The sequence below is a fragment of the Hippichthys cyanospilos genome, chromosome 17, assembly GCF_059441005.1.
Source record: "Hippichthys cyanospilos isolate Australia breed blue-spotted pipefish chromosome 17, RoL_Hcya_1.0, whole genome shotgun sequence".
In the NCBI taxonomy this organism is placed as follows: Eukaryota; Metazoa; Chordata; class Actinopteri; order Syngnathiformes; family Syngnathidae; genus Hippichthys; species Hippichthys cyanospilos.
Window position 1 is genome coordinate 7,840,625 of NC_142385.1, and position 21,090 is coordinate 7,861,714.

General features: G+C 40.4%; 2 protein-coding genes across 2 annotated transcripts; both read right to left on the minus strand.

Moving 5' to 3' along the window:
- Nucleotides 1-258: 258 nt before the first annotated feature.
- Nucleotides 259-7,319, minus strand: vwa2 (von Willebrand factor A domain containing 2). The gene is made up of 13 exons (XM_088439390.1): nucleotides 7,262-7,319; nucleotides 5,226-5,300; nucleotides 4,909-5,042; nucleotides 4,723-4,832; nucleotides 4,201-4,389; nucleotides 4,006-4,139; nucleotides 3,813-3,942; nucleotides 3,691-3,746; nucleotides 3,440-3,547; nucleotides 2,660-3,241; nucleotides 1,795-2,346; nucleotides 646-768; nucleotides 259-542 (listed from the first exon to the last, which is right to left on the minus strand). Exons 1-13 carry the CDS (start codon nucleotides 7,317-7,319, stop codon nucleotides 412-414), a joined length of 2,382 nt encoding a protein of 793 aa, XP_088295516.1. The 3' UTR covers nucleotides 259-411.
- A 508-nt stretch (nucleotides 7,320-7,827) lies between these two features.
- tdrd1 (tudor domain containing 1) lies at nucleotides 7,828-18,690 on the minus strand. Its single transcript, XM_088439626.1, has 24 exons — nucleotides 18,577-18,690; nucleotides 18,419-18,523; nucleotides 18,291-18,345; nucleotides 18,045-18,159; nucleotides 17,904-17,970; nucleotides 17,735-17,815; nucleotides 17,492-17,662; nucleotides 17,271-17,414; nucleotides 16,511-16,676; nucleotides 15,980-16,057; nucleotides 15,233-15,409; nucleotides 15,052-15,159; nucleotides 14,807-14,977; nucleotides 14,310-14,576; nucleotides 12,643-12,768; nucleotides 12,457-12,564; nucleotides 12,212-12,379; nucleotides 11,219-11,518; nucleotides 10,195-10,311; nucleotides 9,981-10,112; nucleotides 9,248-9,415; nucleotides 8,800-9,177; nucleotides 8,176-8,222; nucleotides 7,828-8,085 (listed from the first exon to the last, which is right to left on the minus strand). The coding sequence occupies exons 1-24, from the start codon at nucleotides 18,688-18,690 to the stop codon at nucleotides 7,999-8,001; spliced, it is 3,450 nt and encodes a 1,149-aa protein (XP_088295752.1). The 3' UTR covers nucleotides 7,828-7,998.
- Nucleotides 18,691-21,090: the final 2,400 nt, after the last annotated feature.

The following is a 21,090-nucleotide window of genomic DNA, read 5'->3' on the forward strand; positions in this document are numbered from 1 at the left end:
CATTTTTCTGGATGTAATAAATGTGAAAAAGCAATTACACTGGTGAGAAATTGACTTTAGAAAACAATGGCCTATCCTTCAGATTTAGCTCCCTTTACTAGCAAATGTTTCGGTAAACAAATAAAGGGATTTCACAACGGTAGGTACACAATCTTTAAAAGAAAATAAATACAAAGAGTAAAGCATTACAGTGCTCAGTGTATATTTCCCATTACCCATAGGAAGCCATAATATTGGAATTATTAATACAAATTTAGTGGCATATTTTGACTTTAGTGTGATAAACTGGAATTAAAATGGTTACATAATTATTTGCGACTCATGAATGACAGAAAACAGTAATAAACCGTAACTCAATGGTGCGAATTCAGAGTCCATACTGAGTGAATTTGTATTTGGAGTGTGTGTACATCAGGCAGCCTTTCTCCTGCGGTGTAATTTGGAGTGCTGAAGGGAATACTGGTAGCTATTCTTATGCCTTTTGTTTTTTCTCAGACCAGCAGGTCTCCAAAAATCTCCTCGAGGTGAAGACCCTGTGATTCCTACAAGCACAGAAAAACTTCTAAGAAGGCACATATTACGGAAAAAAAAATAAATAAAAAACACATTTCTTTCAATGTATTTTGCTGAATCAAGTCAACTGACTTAGTTCACAGTGAGGTCCTTCGAAGCCTCGGCACTGGCACCCAAAACTACCTCCCAAAATAACGCAAACGCCGTCATTCATGCAAGGGTTGGGCCTGCAAAGGTCTACTGGCTTTTTCACCTCTGTCAAAAACACAATTTCAAAAATGTCAGAATGACAAAAGGTACCCTCTTTGCAATGTAAACAAAATGACAACAAAAGTTAGTAATTGTTCCATTAGGACATTGTTTCCATCAATGTTTCTAAAATGGGGGAATATGTGCAGGCACTTCAGGGGTGCGCTTTTTTTTTAATGCAGTTTTTGCAGGTATTAGCAGATTTAATACAATGCCATCACAAAAACATTTCTTTTCAAATTAGAGCAAAATAATTGGAACATTAAAGCGCTTATTGTTATAAAATGGCTTACATTTGCCTATTTTAATGTTTATGTGGTGACGGACAAATTAAGCTTCATAAAGCACTAGTGATACTTTCTGACAACCCCTCGATAGGGCTGTTTAAGAGACAGTGGAAATTTAATGCATTTCTACTGCAGTAGTGTTTATCATCAAAACAAGACCACCATCTAGAAGACCAGAAAAGCTTCAAGAAGCTTCATTTTCCATGACAAATTTTATGTACTCTAACCATTTACAGCATCAAGTAACACTGGTGTCGATGTATTACAGATAACTACTGTACACACCATAAACTTTTAAACGGAAATAAACACACAACCTAGTGAGTTTAATAAAAAATAACATTCTAAAGTATACGGTGCTGCAAAAATTAAGCATGGAAGGGGTAAATTTTGACACCTATTCCAAGAGAAGTACATACCGTATGACAAGAACTAATGCCCTTATAACTTTATTAATTGCACGACATGATGTATTCTTCATTCTTGATATTGAAACAATATATTTACTGTTGGCCCTTGCTATACACGGGAATGAGTACCAGGCCGGCCCATGAATAGTGAAAATCCGCATATATTTGATACCTAATGAAATGTCCTGGGGGGGTATGGGGGGGGGTGCCCTTGCTTACACTCCTGCTTTATATTGATTAATTTCCTTAAATGTCAATTCACTTCCTTTTCTAAAAAAAAAAAAAAAAAAAAGAATTGTAAAGAGATGTTATCGACAGCGTATTTTTCTTCTTACCTGCGCATAACATCTGTACAACCACATCCTCAAAGTACTTGAGGTCCTCGTAGAACGGCACCGAGATCAAGCGCTCCTCCGAGTCAGCAATCCGCAGCAGGTTGTCTTTCTGCACATCCCCGACGCCGACCACAAACAGCAAAACTCCGTCCTCGCGTAACCTCCGAGCCGGAACCAGAGCGTCGACGCCGCCTGAACTGTCGGTCACCAGCACCACAGCCTTGTTGACGCCGGGACGCGCTCCCTTGGCCACAGTGAAGACGTCAGAGTGGACGTGGAGCAGGGCGGTGCCCGCCGACCCCAGGCCGCCGATGTAGCCGGCCTGGGCCGCCGCCTCGAGGACGGCGTAGCCCGTCTCGTGAGCGTCCAGGGTGAAGACTGTGGCGGTTTTGCGGCCGTAAGTCACCAGCGCCACTTGGGCCAGGTCGCGGTTGATGTCGAACTGGACAGTAAGGCTACGTGCAAAGTCGCGCAAGGTGGCAAAGTTGTCGCGGCCAACGCCGTCGGAGGCATCCAGCACCAACACCAGGTCCACTGCTTGACCGAGACAACCTTAGGGGGGGGGGGGGGGGGGGGGGGGGGGGGGGGGGGTTTGAAGATTTACTACGGTGCCATGCTGTTATTCCGTTTATTATTTGCACTGCCAAAGATTTGTAAGCTATTGTTGATAAATTTTTACAATGTACAAGCAGGACTACGTTTTAAAGTGTGTGCCTTCAGTGAAGCAGCCCAACATTTAAGGATCAAATCAAGTCTATTTCACTGCTGTTTGTGACAATAACGCACTTTTTTTTTCCTCGATGTGCCCCTATCGCCACAATTACGCAACTGGATAACATGCGCATCTAATCAAAGAGAGCCCTACCTTGTGTATCCACACCACAAATCTTGACCTTGAGTTCAGGAATCTTGGCAGCGAGCCTTTCAGGAGATGAGTGAGTGAGTGTCCTTTGAGGGTTTCCTGTGATGATATCCAGTTGCCCTTTCAAGCTGTCAGGTCCCACGCCAATGAGGAAAAGCTCCATGTCCCGCGCGGACTTGGATGGCTCCAGCACATGGTCTGCTGAGGGCGTGCCGGTCAGCAGCACCACCACGCGCGGCAAATCATCACTGACATCGGCAAACACTGGCTTGTTCACAAAGCCATTGTGCGTCACATATCGCAGTGCTTGGCCCGTTTTGGTCGGGCCACCAATGGGTTCCAGCGCATCCACAGCAGTCAGCAGACCCTTCAAGTCACCTTTGAACTTCCCCACCTGAGCCTCTATGCGAGCTTCTCCGCCATAGATTGCCAGGCCTACATTGCTGGGTGTGTTGGAGCTGATTACTGTCTGCAGAAAACGCTTTAGGAAGGACTTGAGGTGCAGGAAGCCTTCCAACGTGAGGGCAGCAGAACCCTCCAACAGAAAAAGAAGGTCCACTGAACAATCCAGCGAGAATGCTGGAGCTGAGGAGATGACACTCGTATAAGTATAAACATACTTATTTGAGGTACGATGATAAATCAGGCACTAATCAATGACGACTTGTTAGAATCCTTTTTTTTTTCGTCTAAATCCTCATAATTACATTTTAACACCAGTGATGGTCAACTAAAGCTTCAAGAAGCACTTGTCATTTTTATAATAAGCCTGAAAATACACACCGCAATGAGGGTCTCCTCCATAGCCTGGCGGACACAAACAAGTATACTCCTCTGGACCTTCTGACACACACGTTCCTCCATTCAAACATGGCTGTGAGTCGCAATGGTCTGGAGGAAGATACAGGAATGAAAAATTCAAATCACAAACTCATTAAATGTCAGCCTAGTAAAAACAGACCTTTGATGTTTAAAACATTCAATGGCAGTGAATGACTTTTACACCGAAAAGTGAGAAATCATATCAACTGTACCAGGACAGATGGTCCGATGGCAGATGCTCTCATGGCTCCTGTAGGCCTTCGTGTACCTGCCACACACAAAGTTGTTCAACAGATAAACATGTCCTAACTGCTTTGTGTCCATATTTACTTGCCTGTAATACGGGCAAAGAGACATGCTTGGGAAAAACCCCTCCGAGCCCTTCCAGCACACGAAATTCCCCTGCAGCTCCTTCACTGTATCCAGTGTTTTACTTTTACAGGAGAATGCCTCCACCTGGCAGCCTTTGGAATGAGGACAAGAGGCGATTTTATGTATTTATTTATTTATATTAAGGTGCACTGTACCTGTAGGCGTGGCACTGCACAAGGTGGCGGTGGTGAGTGTCGTGTACAAGCCATTGACAGCATCATACAAATGCTCAGCAAAGAAAACATGGCTCTCCACTGGCTCACTGGCCAGAGCATGAAGCTCCTCCCACCTGGATAACAAAAAGATTCTTGAATGAATCACGCTTAAGCGGTTTCGAGCGGCAAGCATACCTCGGATAGCGCAGGCCAACAGCGAACAAGATTACGCCTTTCTCTTTGAGCTCCGTCGCCACCTGTAGGGCGTTTCCCTGCGACTTCCCATCCGATAAGAGGATGACGATGCGCGAGGAGTTGCGCCCACCCGAGAAACCTTTCCAAAGTGCATACTTTAGAGCCAGGCCTGTCTTTGTGCTGCCACCTCTGTATGCCAAAATACAAACTGTAAATGTGATGTGCAAGGGACTGAATGATTGACAGCCAAAATTCAGTAGGAAACCGGAGTACCCAAAGAAAACCCACGCGGGCAGGGAGAGAATATGCAAACTCCACACAGGAAGGCCGGAACCAAACCAAACTCGGGACATCAGAACTGAGTGGAGAATGTGCTTTAACCACTCCGCCACCGTGCAATTAGAATATATTTATTAATAATTAATAGCCATTTAGCATCTTCAACAAAGCGTTTAAAAAGCATTGTGTTGCAGGGTGACTGCATGCAATTAACTGTGCTATTTCTTGCCATGAAACACACACCTGTAAGCAACCTTCTTCAGCTGTTTCTTCACCTCTTGTTTGATGGTGTATGAATCCAGGGCAAACTCCAACCAAGGGACAGAACTAAACTGAATTAATCCTACACGCACCTGAATGGAGTAGCAATGTACTCAAATGAATGCTGTCCATTGAGAGGAGACAGCAAAATGAAAGGGCGGATCAAACCTTATTTGATCCAATGTCGAGAGACTGACATAGTTTGATTGCGAAATGTTTGGCCCGCTCAAAGCTGCCCTTCCCCACACTGTAGGAGCCATCCAAGAGGAAGAGGATGTCCATGACTGCAGAGCACTGCATCACTTCCAGTAGAAAGATACAATTACACAAATTTCACCTTAGTGGAAAACCATAATGGAGGAAAAACATGTTGGCGCATGCCTGAAAGAAACCAGACTGCCGGTGTTCTGCTTGTGTTGCAGAACACAGTTAATGCGACAAGAGATTGCCTTTTTATATGTATTTAATTAATTGTGTTGACTCACTCTCGCCTGCAGAGTTGATTTTTAGGATGTTCTCGTGGCTAGTCTGGATTTCCAGCACCAAAACACACTGCTGAACTAGGAGAGAATACAGGTCAAAAAAGATTGTTTAAAAAAATTACGACAGAAAAAGAGATATACAGTATACACTATATGTATAGATATATAGAGATAGAGATAGATAGATGGCTAAAGGAGGGTCAAAATGGGCCCGGTACTAAGTAATCTAGTAACTTAAGATAAGTAATCTAGTAATTTAAGATAATTGAGTACTAAAGTAATCATACATCATAGGTAATTAAGTACTCAAGTTATAAATTATGTTAAGAAGTACAAAAGTAATAAATTCAATGTGGATGTCTTATTTTATGCTCAACACCACCTGTCCCAATATGGTGTTCAAATCCACAAATAAGCAGTCGCACTGAGACTTTTTAGGGTTCATTTTAGTCCACAAATAAATGTTTTCACGTAGTTGGATCTCATCTATCCTGATTCCAAGATCACAGCAAGTCAACCTGACCTGAGCTGCGTTCTCATGACCAGATGGGTCATCTTGCTCCAAAACAAAGTTATGAAAAAAGTCAACTGCCTCAAGGCAAAAATGAAGACTTTATTCACGTCTGATATTGCTAGAACATCACTATTTGCCGCAAATGTATATATCGCCTTGAATCTAGTTATGAAATAAAGTATAATGATGCCTGCCGATGGGAGTAAGCATTGAATTTTTTTTCTCCTCATGGATAGAAGGGCATTCTGAAGAGATGCCAGAGTCTGGTCTGCTCAATAACATGGTGTGTCAGAAATACTGCAGTAGGTGCTAAAGCTGTCATTGTTGAAAAGAACTCAAAAGATTATATTGCCCTGTAACTGACACCTCTGGCTTCAGGCAAATACCAATGAAAGTCTGAGAAAACAACAAAACGTACGCTGAAAAATAAATACTTTTTTTTTTAAATCAAAGACATGAATTTATTAATTTGTCAGTAAAATATAATGCAAAACAATTGTACAAACATATTTAGAATTTTTACTTTATAAAATAATGGGTTGCTTTGTTAGACACTTTAACCCTTGTGCAGCATTTTCATCATGTTTGGCCATTTTTTTTCCACCTCATTCTCACAGCCTCTTAGACAAGAGATGGCACACAGTGTGATAACTAAGCAGTGTTCCATGTTGAACTTTGACATGTTGTCACAGAGTGGATGAAATTTCATCCCCCTACTATCTATTTGATATGAAGTGCCTTAGATTTAAAGCTCAAAGGATTAGACAAAATAGCTCACGGGGGTTAAATACTGCACAATTAACACTTTTGCTACAATTGATGGCTGTAGAAAGCTTGGACAAAGGAAGCATCATGAAACAATATTTTTTTGACTCCTCTAGACTCATTTTTCCAAACCAGATATTGTCAAGTGTGTTGTGAGAAATTATCCAATTTGGTCTTCATCAATAGGCGGCAGCACAGTACTTTGAGACAAGACCCTAAGGGGTGTTAAACAGTGTTCGGTTCATATTGAACTCACTTTGATAAGCTTTATAGTGTTAATAAAGGCAATAGCATTTCCATTTTTTTAATTTTTGCTATAGAGATATTTCCAAAGAAGAAAAAAAAGTGTGCATTTTCAGTGCATTGGGTTCTAGAAGCTAGAGGATGAAAACCACAGGTGCCACAGGTGCTTAATGAAGCTTCACTTTCCCATCGCTAGGTAAATCATCAAAGATCAATTTAACTAGTTATTAACAGATATACAAATTTTAAAAATCTGTTTCAACTGGGCTGGCAGTGAATGTAAAATATGACAAGTTATGTTATCATTTTGGAACTATATCTTTCTTTCCTCACCTAATCTACAAATGATCTGCCACATCTGCCACACCTACATTAAATGTTTGTCGTTTTTGTAAATATCAAAAGTGCGAAAGCTGACAAATTACTCAATATCATTAAAACTTGCTTGCTAAAAGGGAGTGAAATGGAATGCAAAACAGTCAATATTAAAAAAAAATAAAATAAAAAGTCAACCGACCTTGAAGCAGCAGCAGCACCGTTTGAAGGAAGCCATGATGGAAGCTATTGGGGAGCATGTTGATACACTGCAAGAACTATACGTATAAGGAAAAAAAGATTGACTGTTGACATTACAGAAAAAGGAAAATACAACTAGATTGTTCAGTTATCTGGAAAATGGCAAGAAATACAAAAAATAATGATCACAAACAGCTTAAAGACCATGCCATTTTACACCTGGTACTCAAATTTTCAGTGACTTCAAATAGAAGCTAACATATTTATCAAAACACAAAACAGGCTTATTTACTGCATTTACTTTAAAAAGCACATCATTAATTTGTCTCTACTTACCAAAGGCTTGTCAAAATCCACTTTCCATGACCTCTTCAAGTCTTCCCCCCCTGCTGTCTCACACACACCTCTTTGCTTCCAAAGTGATCCCATCCACCCAAGAGAGCAGTTACCACACCTCTTCACTGTGCCCACCATTCATTCCACCTCCACCGGTGATCCTCCCATCCCACACACTACTTCTCTTTCTAATTTTGCTGAAGTGATGTACTTTGAAAGATCACACAACAGTACGGACTTGAACTTTTAATGTAAAACACAAAGGAACCACCTGAACGGGTAATGAGGACCAAACGGAATGTAACATATGGCAGCATAGAGCTCTTAAGACATGTATATATAAAACATAACGCACAGTATTTTAACATGACTAAACTACCAGAAAAAGAGGTGAACAGTGTTTCAGCATTCAGGCAATTTTGTTAATGAGGAGAGAAGCTGATCCATCAGGTGCTCAAAACGTGCTATCATCCGTTCCAAACGCTCCATCTGCAGGGGAAGAAAAACACACACACACAAAAAACAAAAACTTAAGATTCTGCAGATATTATTTTTTTTTTTTTTAAAAAAAGCTCAAACCTGTGGCTCCTGGCTGGAGCAGCTACATGCAGCAGGAGTTTGGGCGTCTGAAAGAGAAAAATGTGGGGAAAAAAATAAAGTGCAATTCTATGTTTTAGGATTCATAACTGAAATGGATGTTTTTTCCTGTGTTATCTGGAAACAATCACTGATCGTTCTCAACTCTGTTACCATGGACCCATATTTAGCTTTTGGCGGCAAGTCACAAACAGCACTGATAAAATTTAATGAAGATAAAATAAGCTCAAACAGATGTAGTGAATAGAAAAAGGTCTACACAACCCTATTCAAACGCCATGTGACATCAAAATAAAACACACACTTGTTCCATTATTGTTACCTATAAGGCCAAACAAAATAATCGGCAATAATAACACAAAGGAAAGTTTTAGAAAATAGTATTACATTTGACCTTCGCTATTTGTGGAGAATATGTACCAAGGCAGTCCATGAATCATGAAAATCTGCATATGATTGAGACCTACTGAAAAGCGTTTCATTGCTATTTCGTTCATTATAAATTTTTATACGTATTCTGGGTCAATTAATCTGTAATCAGTATTTTTCTCTGGCGAAAATAAGAGCTTTAGTAAGAACTAGAAGTAAAATCCAAACTGAACTCACTCTTATGGAGCTCTGCTGCTGTGCTTTTAGCGTTTTGTGGGCTTTGAGCGGTCTGGTCAAGGTTTACAGTGGGTGTAGTTGTATCTTCCGCTGTATTTTCCACTATTTTCTGTACATCAGATGTTATTTCACGCTGAACAGCTCCACTTTCCTCCGTCTGCTTTGCCTTTGTGGGTGCACTGTGGATTTTTTGGTTCTCCAGTGCATCTAGGATCAGGGCGCTGAGGTGGACCCCGCCCTTCTCGGGAGGCAGGCTGATGGTAAGGATGTTGGAGAAGCCGTCAAAAGACAGCATGGTGGCAAGGGTGCCCTCCAGTAACAAGCTGAGGAACATCTGCAGCACTTCTTGTGGCCACTGGGCAGGGAAATGCTCATTGCCTGCAGAATAAGAAGAGATGGTCATGGTTAGAAAAATAAAAAATAAAGAGTAATGCCTGACTCGACTCACCAGCCAGAGCACAGCGGGCTATCTTGAAGGGGATCTGCAGCAGGTGCTCAGGGATGGGCAAAATGCGGGAGACGGGCAAATTTTCAGTGTTGCCATAGTCGGCATAGACGACCGCGACTTCGCCATCGCCCACTTCCACTACCACAGCACGGTACCAGATGTTATCGGCTAATTTGAGAGAGAGAGAAAAAAAAGACAATTTGGTGAATATGAATGTGGAAAATTCATTAGTTTTTTTTTTCAGCTACACTCATCATCAATTCAATGCCCCAAAAAATTGTATCTGTTGTCTCCATAAGACCCATTTGATTTATGAGTGTGGGTGATCAAAGGGTACGTACTGAAACAAATCATGGATAACCGGCATTTTCATCCTAAAACAAGCTTATTTGTAAAAGCCAGACAAGATAAACTTCACTTAGACACATTGTTACCTGTCCTTCAAGGCAGTTCCCTTAAAATTCCATTAGAGCGGACCCTGTTGTTAGTAGGCCTTCGGAATGCATGCAAGGGTGATTGCATGTCGTGTCTAAAGGAGGGCTCTTCCTATGCTCCCCTGCGCACACGCTGTGTAATTATATGCGCTAGCTAGTAGACAGCAAATTATCAGCTTTGAGGACTTAGCAACTGCAGGTGGAGTCTCAAATTAGTAAACAAAACAAAAAAAGGAATGCCTATCAAATGTCATTTTGTTAAGCAGCTTAAACAGATATATATAATGTGTGTTATTCACCAGTAAACTGAGCACAGCAGGCAGCCCCAGGGACCAGTTTGTTCTTGTCAATGCTTGAAGACAACGTGGCCTGGTTACTACTGCAGAAGGTGGCTAGATCCAGCATCATCTCCTGGAGCTTTTGCTGATCCACTGCAACAACAATGGGGGGCAGCATATCAAACCAGGGTTGAGCACATTGTGGTCAGAAAAGCATTGAAAAAAATGCTCTGACCCAAGCTGGAGCTGAGCAGGTAGAAGAGGGATGGGCTTGTGACAGCCACGATGCCAGGCTTAAAGGAGCCGTTGATGGGCAACTCCACTGTCTTCCAGTCTGTTAGGAAGGTTGGCCCTACAGGAGAAGGGTCACATTCCAGCCATGTTCCTGATTGTTGTTTTTATTTAAGATAAGGTGAACTGCTGGGTCACGGACAGGTAGTTTAAAAGAAAAAAAAAACATCTTGAGGTCCAAAATGGCTAAAATGTGTTACAAGAAGACACTAGTACAGTATTTCATTTCATAGAATTTTCTGTTTCAAAGTATATTTGAATTACTATTTTTGACTTTACTACCACACAAATTAATCTACATAGTATATTTAAAACATTTAAAACACACTGTTGATTGTTATGAACACTTGCAAGTTTTAGAAATTTATAATCATTTATTCCGTTTTAAGGAAAAACAATCTAAATCTTACACGTAGTCCCTTTATGGGATCCGATTCTCAAGGGGAAGGCACCCCCCAAAACAATCTTGACAATAAATTCCATTTAGTCGCCTAAACAAAGTATTCTGATTAATACTGCTTTTATGATGTATGAATTAGGCAGCAAAACACTTGGTGTGGCCACTTTGCCACTTACTGTCGACCCTAAATGACATTACATTTGCTTAGGGCTCAGTTATCAACCAATCATGATTCATCTTGCGAATGCTGCCTGACCAGACAAAACAGCTGTGCTGTGATTGATGGTTCCTGAGCCCTGAGCAACTTATGTCATTTTCAGCTGACAGCAAGTGATAAAATGGCCATTCCCTGAAATGGCTAAAAATGGGTGTATTTTGCTGGTCAATTCATATTCAGTGCAATATTATTCAGAGGCATGTTTACAGTAGTGTTTTTTTAAGGAACTTTTAACATTTAAGCATGTCAAGTAATGTTAATAAATATGACAATAGGTTGTACCTATAAAAATAGTGACTTAACAATCAAAAGCGAAGTACTGATTTGGAAAATGCCGAGACGCTTGCTGACCTGATGGCAGCGGCAACTCTGTGGTAATCTGTTTGGAGGGCTCAGGCTGTCGTGCGTTCACTCGCTGCTCAGCCACGGGCGACGAGTCTAAGTCCACCTTTTGGGGAATTTCTCCAGGAAATCTGGCAAGGTGATTTGAGACAAGACTGGCTGCCATGCTGCAACCTTTGCACTCCAGCTCTACGCCATAACCTTGTTTTGTGAGTGAAAGGCCACATGCAGACAGCTTTTCGCTTTCTACTTGCGACTGAAACCAGATGATGGCTTCGCTGTTCCAATCGGAACAAATGGGCTCCACTCCTGGAAGAAAATACAATCAAGAAACATTTTTTGTAGAAGTTTATAACAGTGGTTCTCAAATGGGAGGAGGGTAGGTGTAAGCACTTCAGAGAGAACATGAAATTTTAACAGTATTTCTACAGGTACCAGCAAATTTATGATAACAATGATTTTTAATGCTGTGACAGAAACAATACACCTTCAATTAAAAAATAAAAGCAAATTAATTGGAACATGAAGCAACACAGTACTAAACCGCGTTGTTTTTTTTACACTGTGACTTCTCATTCTCAATCTTCTCATCCATCAGCTTTCATAACAGAGCTGGCTGATTGAAGATGTTAAAAAAAAAAAACAGCGCGAGATGTGAAAATATTTTGGTTTAATGACCAATGATGCATTTCAATTACCAATCCTCAAATGTCTGTGTCAGGCATTTTTAAAGAAGTAAATTGAAGGAGTTAAGAGATTTTCAAAACGTATGAACACAAAAAGACCACTCCTGCCCAAATTTTCTGTATAAACGCCACCAATACAGAAAGCAGGGAAAAAGTCAAGGTGACAATTTTCGAATAATCTGAAACAGAAGTACAAAGGGTTCATAAGGGAAAAACACGGGTTTGATGTTTGTCACTCACTTCTCCCAACCTGCTGTGTCTAACCGAGGTTCATGGGTTTTGTTATTTATGTTTTATTTATTTTTTGTGAATGTACCTGAGAGGAAGCAGCGAATGGCCTGGAAGGGCAGCTGGAGGAGCGGCTGCGTGATGGACCGAAGGTTTTTCTGTTTCAATTGCATGCTGTAACCAAAGTCCACAAAATTAACAGCCGCCATGTCTTCAAAAAGGCTGTTGACCATCACACGGTACCAGGCGCCATCACCTGAGGAGCAAAATGGTCAACACAAACATTCCCAAAGAACACACTGCAACATAAAAAATTTGTTTTGGTGGAAACACCTGGAAACATGGCACAGCAGGGCTCCCCCACTTTTGGTTTGAAAGCCGTCGCTTCCGCCTCACAATGCTGTTTGAGCTCAGCTTTGAGATCCACCAATTGCTGATTGACTTTAAAAAGAAAAAAAACTAAAAGTTACATTTGCAGTAAAAAAAAAATCTTTGATACATTAGCAGAAGAGCGCATACCCTCAGGATTGTCAATATGGCAGAAAAATTCTCCAGGGCTGTTGACGAGAACAGTGAAGAGCGTTACTGATTGGCCGTCAGTGGGAAGCTCAGCAGAGGACCATGACAGAGGCTTGCAGACGGGTGCTAAGGATGACAGTAATTATTCATTACATATTTTATAATATCATATCAAAGTTCCTAAAAAGAGACACACAAAACCTAATAAAGATAATGTTATCATGAGATTTGAGACCTTCCAACTGTTCCAAAATAAAATGTATAATAAGTTCATTCCTCCCAGACTAAATGTTGCATTTTGACAAAGGCAAGATGCAAAGGTAAGGATTTAAATAATATTCCATGAAGATAGGTCAAAAGACGTGTCAAGAGAACACAAACAGTAACACATGTTCCTCTTATCAAATCGGTCCCCTTCATGAAATCACAACTCATAACAACAGTTCTGCGGGTCAATTATGTACTACAGCAAGTTGATTGTCCGGCCGTTTAGTCCAAAACACACATTTTCGACACTTGGACATTTTCTACAATAAAATTTTGGAACTAATGAATGAGACGTTACTGTTTCCTTGGAAGACTGTGCAAAGTATTTCCTACCGCCAGGCCAGGAGTGAAACCGAAAGTAAAAAACGTGAATGTCTCCTCGGACAAGGTGGGCGTTTATTTACTTTTGCGACGGCAGTATGAGAGTGGTGTAGAGGCGGTGCAAGGTTGTTCCTCCTACCAGTGACGTACCAAGTGGAATCGACCCTTAATATGGTCTGGCGGGGCCAGTGCTAAGTGAGCAGAATAAGCAGGGAAGTCTTTGAAATGCATTAATGGAGGAAAACAACATTATAGGGGTATTTAAAGTGTGAAATTAAGACTTGCACCATGGTTAAAATCTCCATAAAGGAGGATTTTCATGATATAGGCCCTGTAATTGTGCCTCCATCAAAAAGGGCATTACTCGTTAAACCTGTCAAAATAACTAGAGCTGCAAGGATTAATAAAACACTCGATAACTTATCGATTATCAATTAATTATATTACCATTTTTGATCATCGATTAATCGTTTTGAAACCTAGTGTAATTTTAAATTGTTCAAAAGCTTAGTTGTGCCTCTCACCAGCAATTATTTTCTGATTTATGTAATGTTGATTGTTATCTTTATGGTACATTAAAAAAAAATGCTTTTAATTTGAGAAAACATTAACATTTTGCCCTATTTCTGACATTACAGGAAAAAAAATAAAATACTTATTCCGTTAGTATCTGCGCAGTGATTTTTTTTAATGTTATGAGATAAAAGGAAAGTAATCAAAACTTTTTTTATTCCAATTTGAAATTTTAAAAAATCAAAAGTTTTATTAAAATAACAGTTGAGTAAGTTACTTAAAATGTTATCATTTGCCACAATAGTTGGAAATTACTGTTGTAGTGCATAAAAAGTACTTAGGGCCTGGTAAAAAAAAATAAAAGATAATAAATATGTATCAAATATATATTAAATAGTAATTCATTTTAATGTATGTAGCCACTGGACACTATATCTCAGCGAACTGCAGTTTCTGGTTCTATGGTTATGATTTGTAAAAATAGAATAAAGCCAAATTAAAAAAAGAAAAAAAAAGAAAACAAAAGACGTCAGACAGTTGTGGACTGTCTACCTCATTTGTCTTACCAAGAGGTTTGGGTGCGGTCTGCCCAGCCTGTGGCACATAAGTGTCCTTAACGCATCCAGCAGCTGGAGGAGAAGGTGACGCGTACCCAGCAGAGACCAGCAGCTCAGCGATGTTGTCCTGAGGGTCGCTGTTCTCATCAATCATCACCACCAGCGCTTTGCCCTCTTGCGCCCCTTTAATGTCCATACGAAGGATTCTGTTGCACACCCTACGCCGCAGGGCCATCAGGGACTCCTTAGACCAGCCCTCTCCCACAGGCTGAATCCCTAGAAGGATCCCCAATACAGATTGAGTCAAAGTGACCGCAAGTTGCACAGTTGCAAAAATACGACACCTGAATGACCAGCAGAGGGCAACATACACACAGAGGAAACTTTGACTCAATTGGAAATAATAAAAATGAAGCTATTAGTGAGCCATTTGCTTAAAAAAGAAAGACAAAAAAAAACACTTCCATCCATTTTCTGTACCCCTTATAATAGATTCCAAAGCTTACCTGCGAGCCCGCAAGGAATGGCCTGCATTGGCAAGGTGAGCAATGAAGAGCTTATGGGTCTCAGGTGGCCTATATTCACATCCTCAGAATTGCCAAAATCAATGTAGCCCACACAGACGCGCTCCTCAGAAGAATATGCCAGAACTTTGGCCCGGTACCACAGCTTGTCCTCTGGAAGGCCACAAGAAGGTCTCAGCCGATATACAACCGTGACATTACGTTTCATGCTTTTAAGAATTTGGTACCTGAGAACTGGGCGCAGCACACAGTGCCAGGTGCCGGTCGAAAGTTTTGGGGCACAGACACCCGAATGCAATGCTGCCTCAAACCCAGCTGCAGCTCCTGAATGACACCTGCAGAGTAAAAGCTCTCAGTCACAAAATGCTTCAACTCTTTCCTTCAGTGGTGCGTCGTGTAAAAACTGACCAGCATTGTCCACCTTCTGCACAATCATGTTATCAGGCGAATGTAAGTGTGTGATCACGACAGAGATGGAGTCCCCAAAAGCTTGCGTGAGGGGCTCGGGTAGCTGAGCCCAGCTGTTGTCATCCTTACCCTGAGATTGACGCTTGAAGTTTTCCAAGGAAGCGTTCAAAATGGCATCTGAGGAAAAAGCCAAAAGCATTAGAGATAGAGCTTTACTACTGCAACGGAAGGTAGTGTTTCCTCTAGGACTTTTTTCAAGCTGCAGGGTCAGCAGCTTGACGACCGCGACCTCCACCGAGAAGACATTTACTCGCTAGCGTCCTGCAGATGAAAACACGCAAGTATATTTCCAGAATGAACAAACTATTTATGTCAGGGTTCTATACAAACTTTCACTGGTGCTACAAATATTTCCACTTAGTAGCACTGCACAGGATCTGGTCACATACCTTCTCGAGGAGCATGACCATATTTGCAGATCTATAGGCATCTCATATTTAACAAAAACAGACTAAGAAATATTTGCAAAATATTACTGTAAAAAGTGTCTGCATCAAGAAGTGGCTGACGAAACAAGTCGATTTCATATGTCAAAAAAAAAGGTTTACATTGTGTGTGAACATTAGTTTGTTCAACCCAGATGGGACAGCTATTTTTGTGCAATGTGGCCCTCTAATGTGCCACTCCTAAAAATGAATGTAGTCGAAACACTGACGAAAGTAGAAAATATGAATGAAGCAGGCTTACTTATATCTTGCACCCTTGATGAATCGAAGGTTTTCTTCCCAAAACCACCATCGACGAGAAATGAGCTCAAGCCTTTTCCTGCAAGAAGACATGTCAGTTCTTTCTGCTGCACAGAAAAATGTACACTTAACGTGATTGTACAGATATTTAGCCATTTTCAGGAGTAAAGCGTTATTAGTTTGACTGTGATGAATTTGAAGACAACTGTTTTTCAGATGCAACTAATGCATGTAAAAACATTTTGCCACATGCAATTGAGTGAAAATGATAGCCTGTGCTCGATACTCAGGTAACAAACATTCTGAACTCGACTTGAGAACGTCAAATGACCCAATCCGGAAAACGGGTTCGCCGTGATTGGTTGTTAACTGAGCTTTGAGCACAATCATTTTCAGTTGTCAGCAAATGCATAAGTGTTTTTTTAGGTATTCATTATAAATGATAAAAAGTTATCAAATGAATAATAAACAATACATTCTGATTGCTGAACATAGCTAAATAAGTGTACCATCCCTTTAAGCTATGCTATACCCATGGGAAGCTCAACATCCACGCCATATTTGTGAACATTCTCCAACGTTTCCATCACCCTTACTGTCACCACCCTGCCAGCCAGAAGCTGTTTCACGGCTGAGCAGCACTCAGTGGACCAGTTGCCATCCAGCGGTTCTACACCGGCAACGCAACACTCCATTGCCTGAGGAGAAACAATTAGAAAGCTATTATAAGCTTTACTGTGTACCGTTCGCTACACACACAGACGAGCTGCCTAACAAAAATCTGTCCATACAAAGATATTGATACACTGACATTATTTCCCATCAGGAGTACATTTTCTTATAAAAGTAGAGAATCCTAAGAAATATGAACATTTCCCTTAAATGAATAATGAAGAGCCATCTATATATTAGAAATTGAAATCTATGTTGAGTAGTCCCTTGACTGAATGTCGTTAATCTTTTTTGAAACCAAAGTTAAAAAAAAAAAAACATTCACTCATTCATTATTGAGAAATGCATTATGAAAAAGGAAATATGAGCAGACAACTTGCGCATATGCATGTATTTTGTTCATAATTAAAATTGAATTTTTGTCTTAGGATGTCCTCAACTGAGCACACCACCGGTACAGTAACGCCAATGGGTCAAAGAATATCAATTAAAAACTTATGTCCACGACAGTGGACACAAACAGTCTTGGTCTCAGGGGGATAATCAGATATATATCACCAAGTGCTTAAAAGATAAAGGTAAAAAAATTGGTGAGAAACATAAAATAATTGAGTACTAACACAAGGATGGAACAGCTTAATTTCAGCAGGCAGAGGCCTAATTCTGTCCATGGAGACATCTTCCTCATTGCCATAGTCGATATAAAGCATGTGAGCAGAGTTTTTATTAGCCGCCAACTTCTGGACCAGGCCTCGGTACCAAATCTATGTACAACAAAATAGAAGCAAAAGGATGTGCGCTATCAAACAGCGGTGTTACTATGAGACTTGTCACTTCTTACCAGATCACCAGAAAACTGTGCAGCGCAAATCTCTCCTACACAGGGGACATAAGTGGAATGGCCGCCGATCTTCTGGAGTTGAATCCCGATGCTCTTCAGAGTCTCCAACAACTCAGGGTTTTGGATGAGGAGAAAAAATCTCCCAGGGTTGTAGAACTCCATAACGGATGCCTAAATTCACCATTTAGACCATACTTAACCTGCACACCCATTCTTAATTTTGGGAATTTTAAGTGTAAGTACCTGAATATCTGTTTCCTTATTAATCTTAATGGTATGCAAGTCCTTCAAATACACCCTGCGAGGTTCTGTTGCAACCGCCTGCTTCATTTCCCAGAGGGAGAGCAATCAGTAAGTAAATAAAAGCAAGTATTTGTTTTGCATAAATGTATGACGCCAGACTTTTAATTACCTTTGATTCCACAAGGTTGGTGTTGCTTGCCACGGTCGGCAAAGTAGGAGTCTGATTCAGCTTCTCCCTTATAATTCAAAATCAATTGAAGATTTGGTATGATCAAATACTGTATTGAGTTTCTGATTATAGCTGGCTTACTTTGCAGGGACTAGGTCAACAGGCATGCAAATCTGTCTGTGCCCCTTCCAGTCTTGCTTCTGGCATACTGTAGAGCAGTAAGTTGCCTTCTTGCAACGCGTACAACAAAGATTTCCTGGCAGGTGAGTGACATCGCATGAGGTGTACACAGTCATTTCCTTTTATATACTTCTTTCTCCTCAGACATGTTTTTCAGACCAGCCAAAATTAAAAAGAAAAAGTCATGTATTTACTTGAAAACATTACCTTGTTGACCACAAAAGTTGCAGAGGAAGGCAGGTGTTTGCAAGGACGCAGGAACCTACATGGAGAAAATCAGATGTTTTTTTGAGGAAATAATAGGGGGGTGGGGGATTATTAAATTGAATACTTACGGCTGGTGTGTTACTAATAACTGGTGGCAATATTGGCCCTACAAAAAAAAATGGAAATTTGTACTGAATGTCTTGTATACGCGGTGAAAAGTGTCCAGAGTCAATTGAACGAGGTGAACCAGTTTACCGGCTCCTTGAGATAACAAGTCCGGCCTCACTGGGCTACCAGCCTTCAGAGCGAGTCCAGGAAACAGACACACCACCGGGCTAGATGACGGCTTCCGCAAGGGCTGGTTAGGCCTCACCAAGTTATGGGAAATTTGGTTGTTCATGGCAGTTGACGTTCTACAATTATTAAACAAATATATGCAGTAAATACGACATTAACGATTTAAATGACTGGAAATACGCTAGTAAAATTAGCATTGGCGAATTAGTTGTATGGCTATGCTAGCCACGACGACGTATACAGTAATTAGTAGTTAGCTTGAAGATTAGCCACTTGTTACTATTTGACAACCTTCATTTGGTGGACAAAGGGCATTAAAATACAATTTGACGATAAAAAAAGAATGCGCAAAAATTAAAATTATATTTAGCTAACATTAACGGCCCAGCATTTTTATTGACAAATTATTGATTTTACCTGCGTGCACGTGTTGAGCGAAGACGCACAACAACAACAAACGCATGCGCAATGACATATCGGCTGATTGGCCGAAAAGTTGCCAGAAAAGCTTAATTTTGATTGGTTAGCCAATGCTGTAGTGTAAAAAAAAACGTTTTTAAATAAAATTTTCTTAAATAAAAACGTTCTTAAAAAAATCATTAGTACATGCATTTTAAGAACATGACTAAGACTGCTAAATCGAAGTAAAAAAAAAGACTTATTGCTGCCTTGCCCCTGAGCAGTAAATTCACGAGCCATGATATGACCAGATATGTATACATCACACTTATGGTCAGTCATCCTTTGATTTCATTTTTATCATGTGGTACTTTGGTTTTTAAGGTTGAGCTTCAGATTTTACAGATATTCCATTAAATCGTCCTATTTGGTACATTAGCCCGGGGCTGCCTTCAGGAACCTTGGGAATAATGGGCGCCAAACAAAGCTGCACTGTGTATAGTCTACCTCGTGCTATTTTTGGGTCAGGTGGTGTCCCCCCCGCCCCCCCAGGCGCCGCAGCATCGAGGAGTTCACGGTCGAGAGAACACTGATCAGTTCAGACGCCGCAGCCATCCAACCAGGAGTGTCTTTGTCATAAGCGTTTACATAAGTCATCATAAGGCTACATGCTTGATTGTCATTTATGGAAATCGCATCTCACAAGTTCAATTTGAGAATTTTATTCAGATGCCCGAATGACAAAGGAAGAAATGAATGAAAGGGCATATTGCTAGATTTGTATTCTAACCTTAGAATCTTTTTTTCTAGTAACGTTCAGACTTTTGTCTTATAACATTTGGATCGTTCATGAACGGTTTGACCTTTCCGCTGTTGATTTTATTCTTGCAACGTTGCAACATCTGAAGCAATACAAGTTTGGTCTTGTGACAGTACAAATTTATTTTCGGAACATCACATTACGTCATTCGTATTCTGGTGAGCGCTTGGATCTTCCTGCTACTTTAAAACACTAAGCCTTGATGAAAAGTCGAATTTAAAACGTTGGCGCTATGGGTTACAATCAAGTAAATTTCTACGGTACATTTTTATTATAACAAGACTATATTTCGTAATAGTTTAAATATTAGGATTTAAAGTTGGATTTGCTCTGAATAGCTTACTCTAGTCCACGCATAAATGTTACTTTTTAATTTTAATGTTTGGACTATAATAAAATGCAGTCTTTTTGGAGTAAAATGTACTAAAGGTATTCTCGACAAAAATGTGTACTTTGAAAACCCAACTCAAGGTTTAACTTGCACGCTAAAACCAGCTGGGTAAAAAACAACACAATTATGGCCCAAAAAGGACCAATCAAATTTTTGGGTCAGTTTGCACACAACAACCGAACATATTTGATTGTTTTGTACAAAAACAAGCTCAGAAATTGGGTTGTTTAAGTATAAAAACCCAGGAAGTTGGGTCAAAATCACCCACATATAGGGTTGATCCTGTTTTGACCCATAATTGGGTTGTTTGTAACACAACTGTTTTTAGAGTGTGTGTACTTTGAAACACTGTCTCAAATTTTAGCCCGCACTCTTAAAACTAGAAAAAATTGAATACAACCCAAAAAGTTGCATCAAAATTACCCAAATATTCGGTCTATCTTTTTTTGACCCATAATTGGCTTATTTTTTACCCAACCGTCTTGGTTAATTTTTACTACATTGGTTTTCGAGTAAATTGCATTTCAAAAACATTGAGTAAGGATAATGGCTATTATTATTAATCATTTTATCAGGAATTATTCATTATTTCTATCATTTTGTGAACTTTGATCTTCATGTTTACGTCTTTTCTGTAATTCATTTTTTCCAGGACACAAGATGTAAATGCTTCTTCCCTGGTTCAAAAAAATTATGGGTCAAAAAGGACTGCAATATTTGGGTAAATTTGAGCCAACTTTCGGTGTAATTTACGCCTACTTTTTATTTTCGCCTAGTTTGGGGCCACTTCAGTGCATTGGGTCCCCGATCTCTGCACGCCCCTGGCTCCACGGGAAACCATGCACTGTTGTATCTAGAGCCTTCCGATTGGCCAGCGCGCCGGTGACGCAACC

What these genes read in the sequence shown, in the direction of transcription:
- vwa2 (XM_088439390.1), bottom strand. Translation starts at nt 7,319, where the DNA reads ATGCTCCCCAATAGCTTCCATCATGGCTTCCTTCAAACGGTGCTGCTG. An exon ending in TGGAGGAGACCCTCATTGCG is followed by an intron (nt 3,242 to 3,439) that starts GTGTGTATTTTC and finishes TCATCTCCTCAG; the next exon opens with CTCCAGCATTCTCGCTGGAT. An exon ending in TGTACAGATGTTATGCGCAG is followed by an intron (nt 769 to 1,794) that starts GTAAGAAGAAAA and finishes TGTTTTTGACAG; the next exon opens with AGGTGAAAAAGCCAGTAGAC.
- tdrd1 (XM_088439626.1), bottom strand. Translation starts at nt 18,690, where the DNA reads ATGAACAACCAAATTTCCCATAACTTGGTGAGGCCTAACCAGCCCTTG. An exon ending in CACAGTTTTCTGGTGATCTG is followed by an intron (nt 17,415 to 17,491) that starts GTAAGAAGTGAC and finishes TGTTGTACATAG; the next exon opens with ATTTGGTACCGAGGCCTGGT. An exon ending in AGCAGCAGAGCTCCATAAGA is followed by an intron (nt 8,223 to 8,799) that starts GTGAGTTCAGTT and finishes TTTCTCTTTCAG; the next exon opens with ACGCCCAAACTCCTGCTGCA.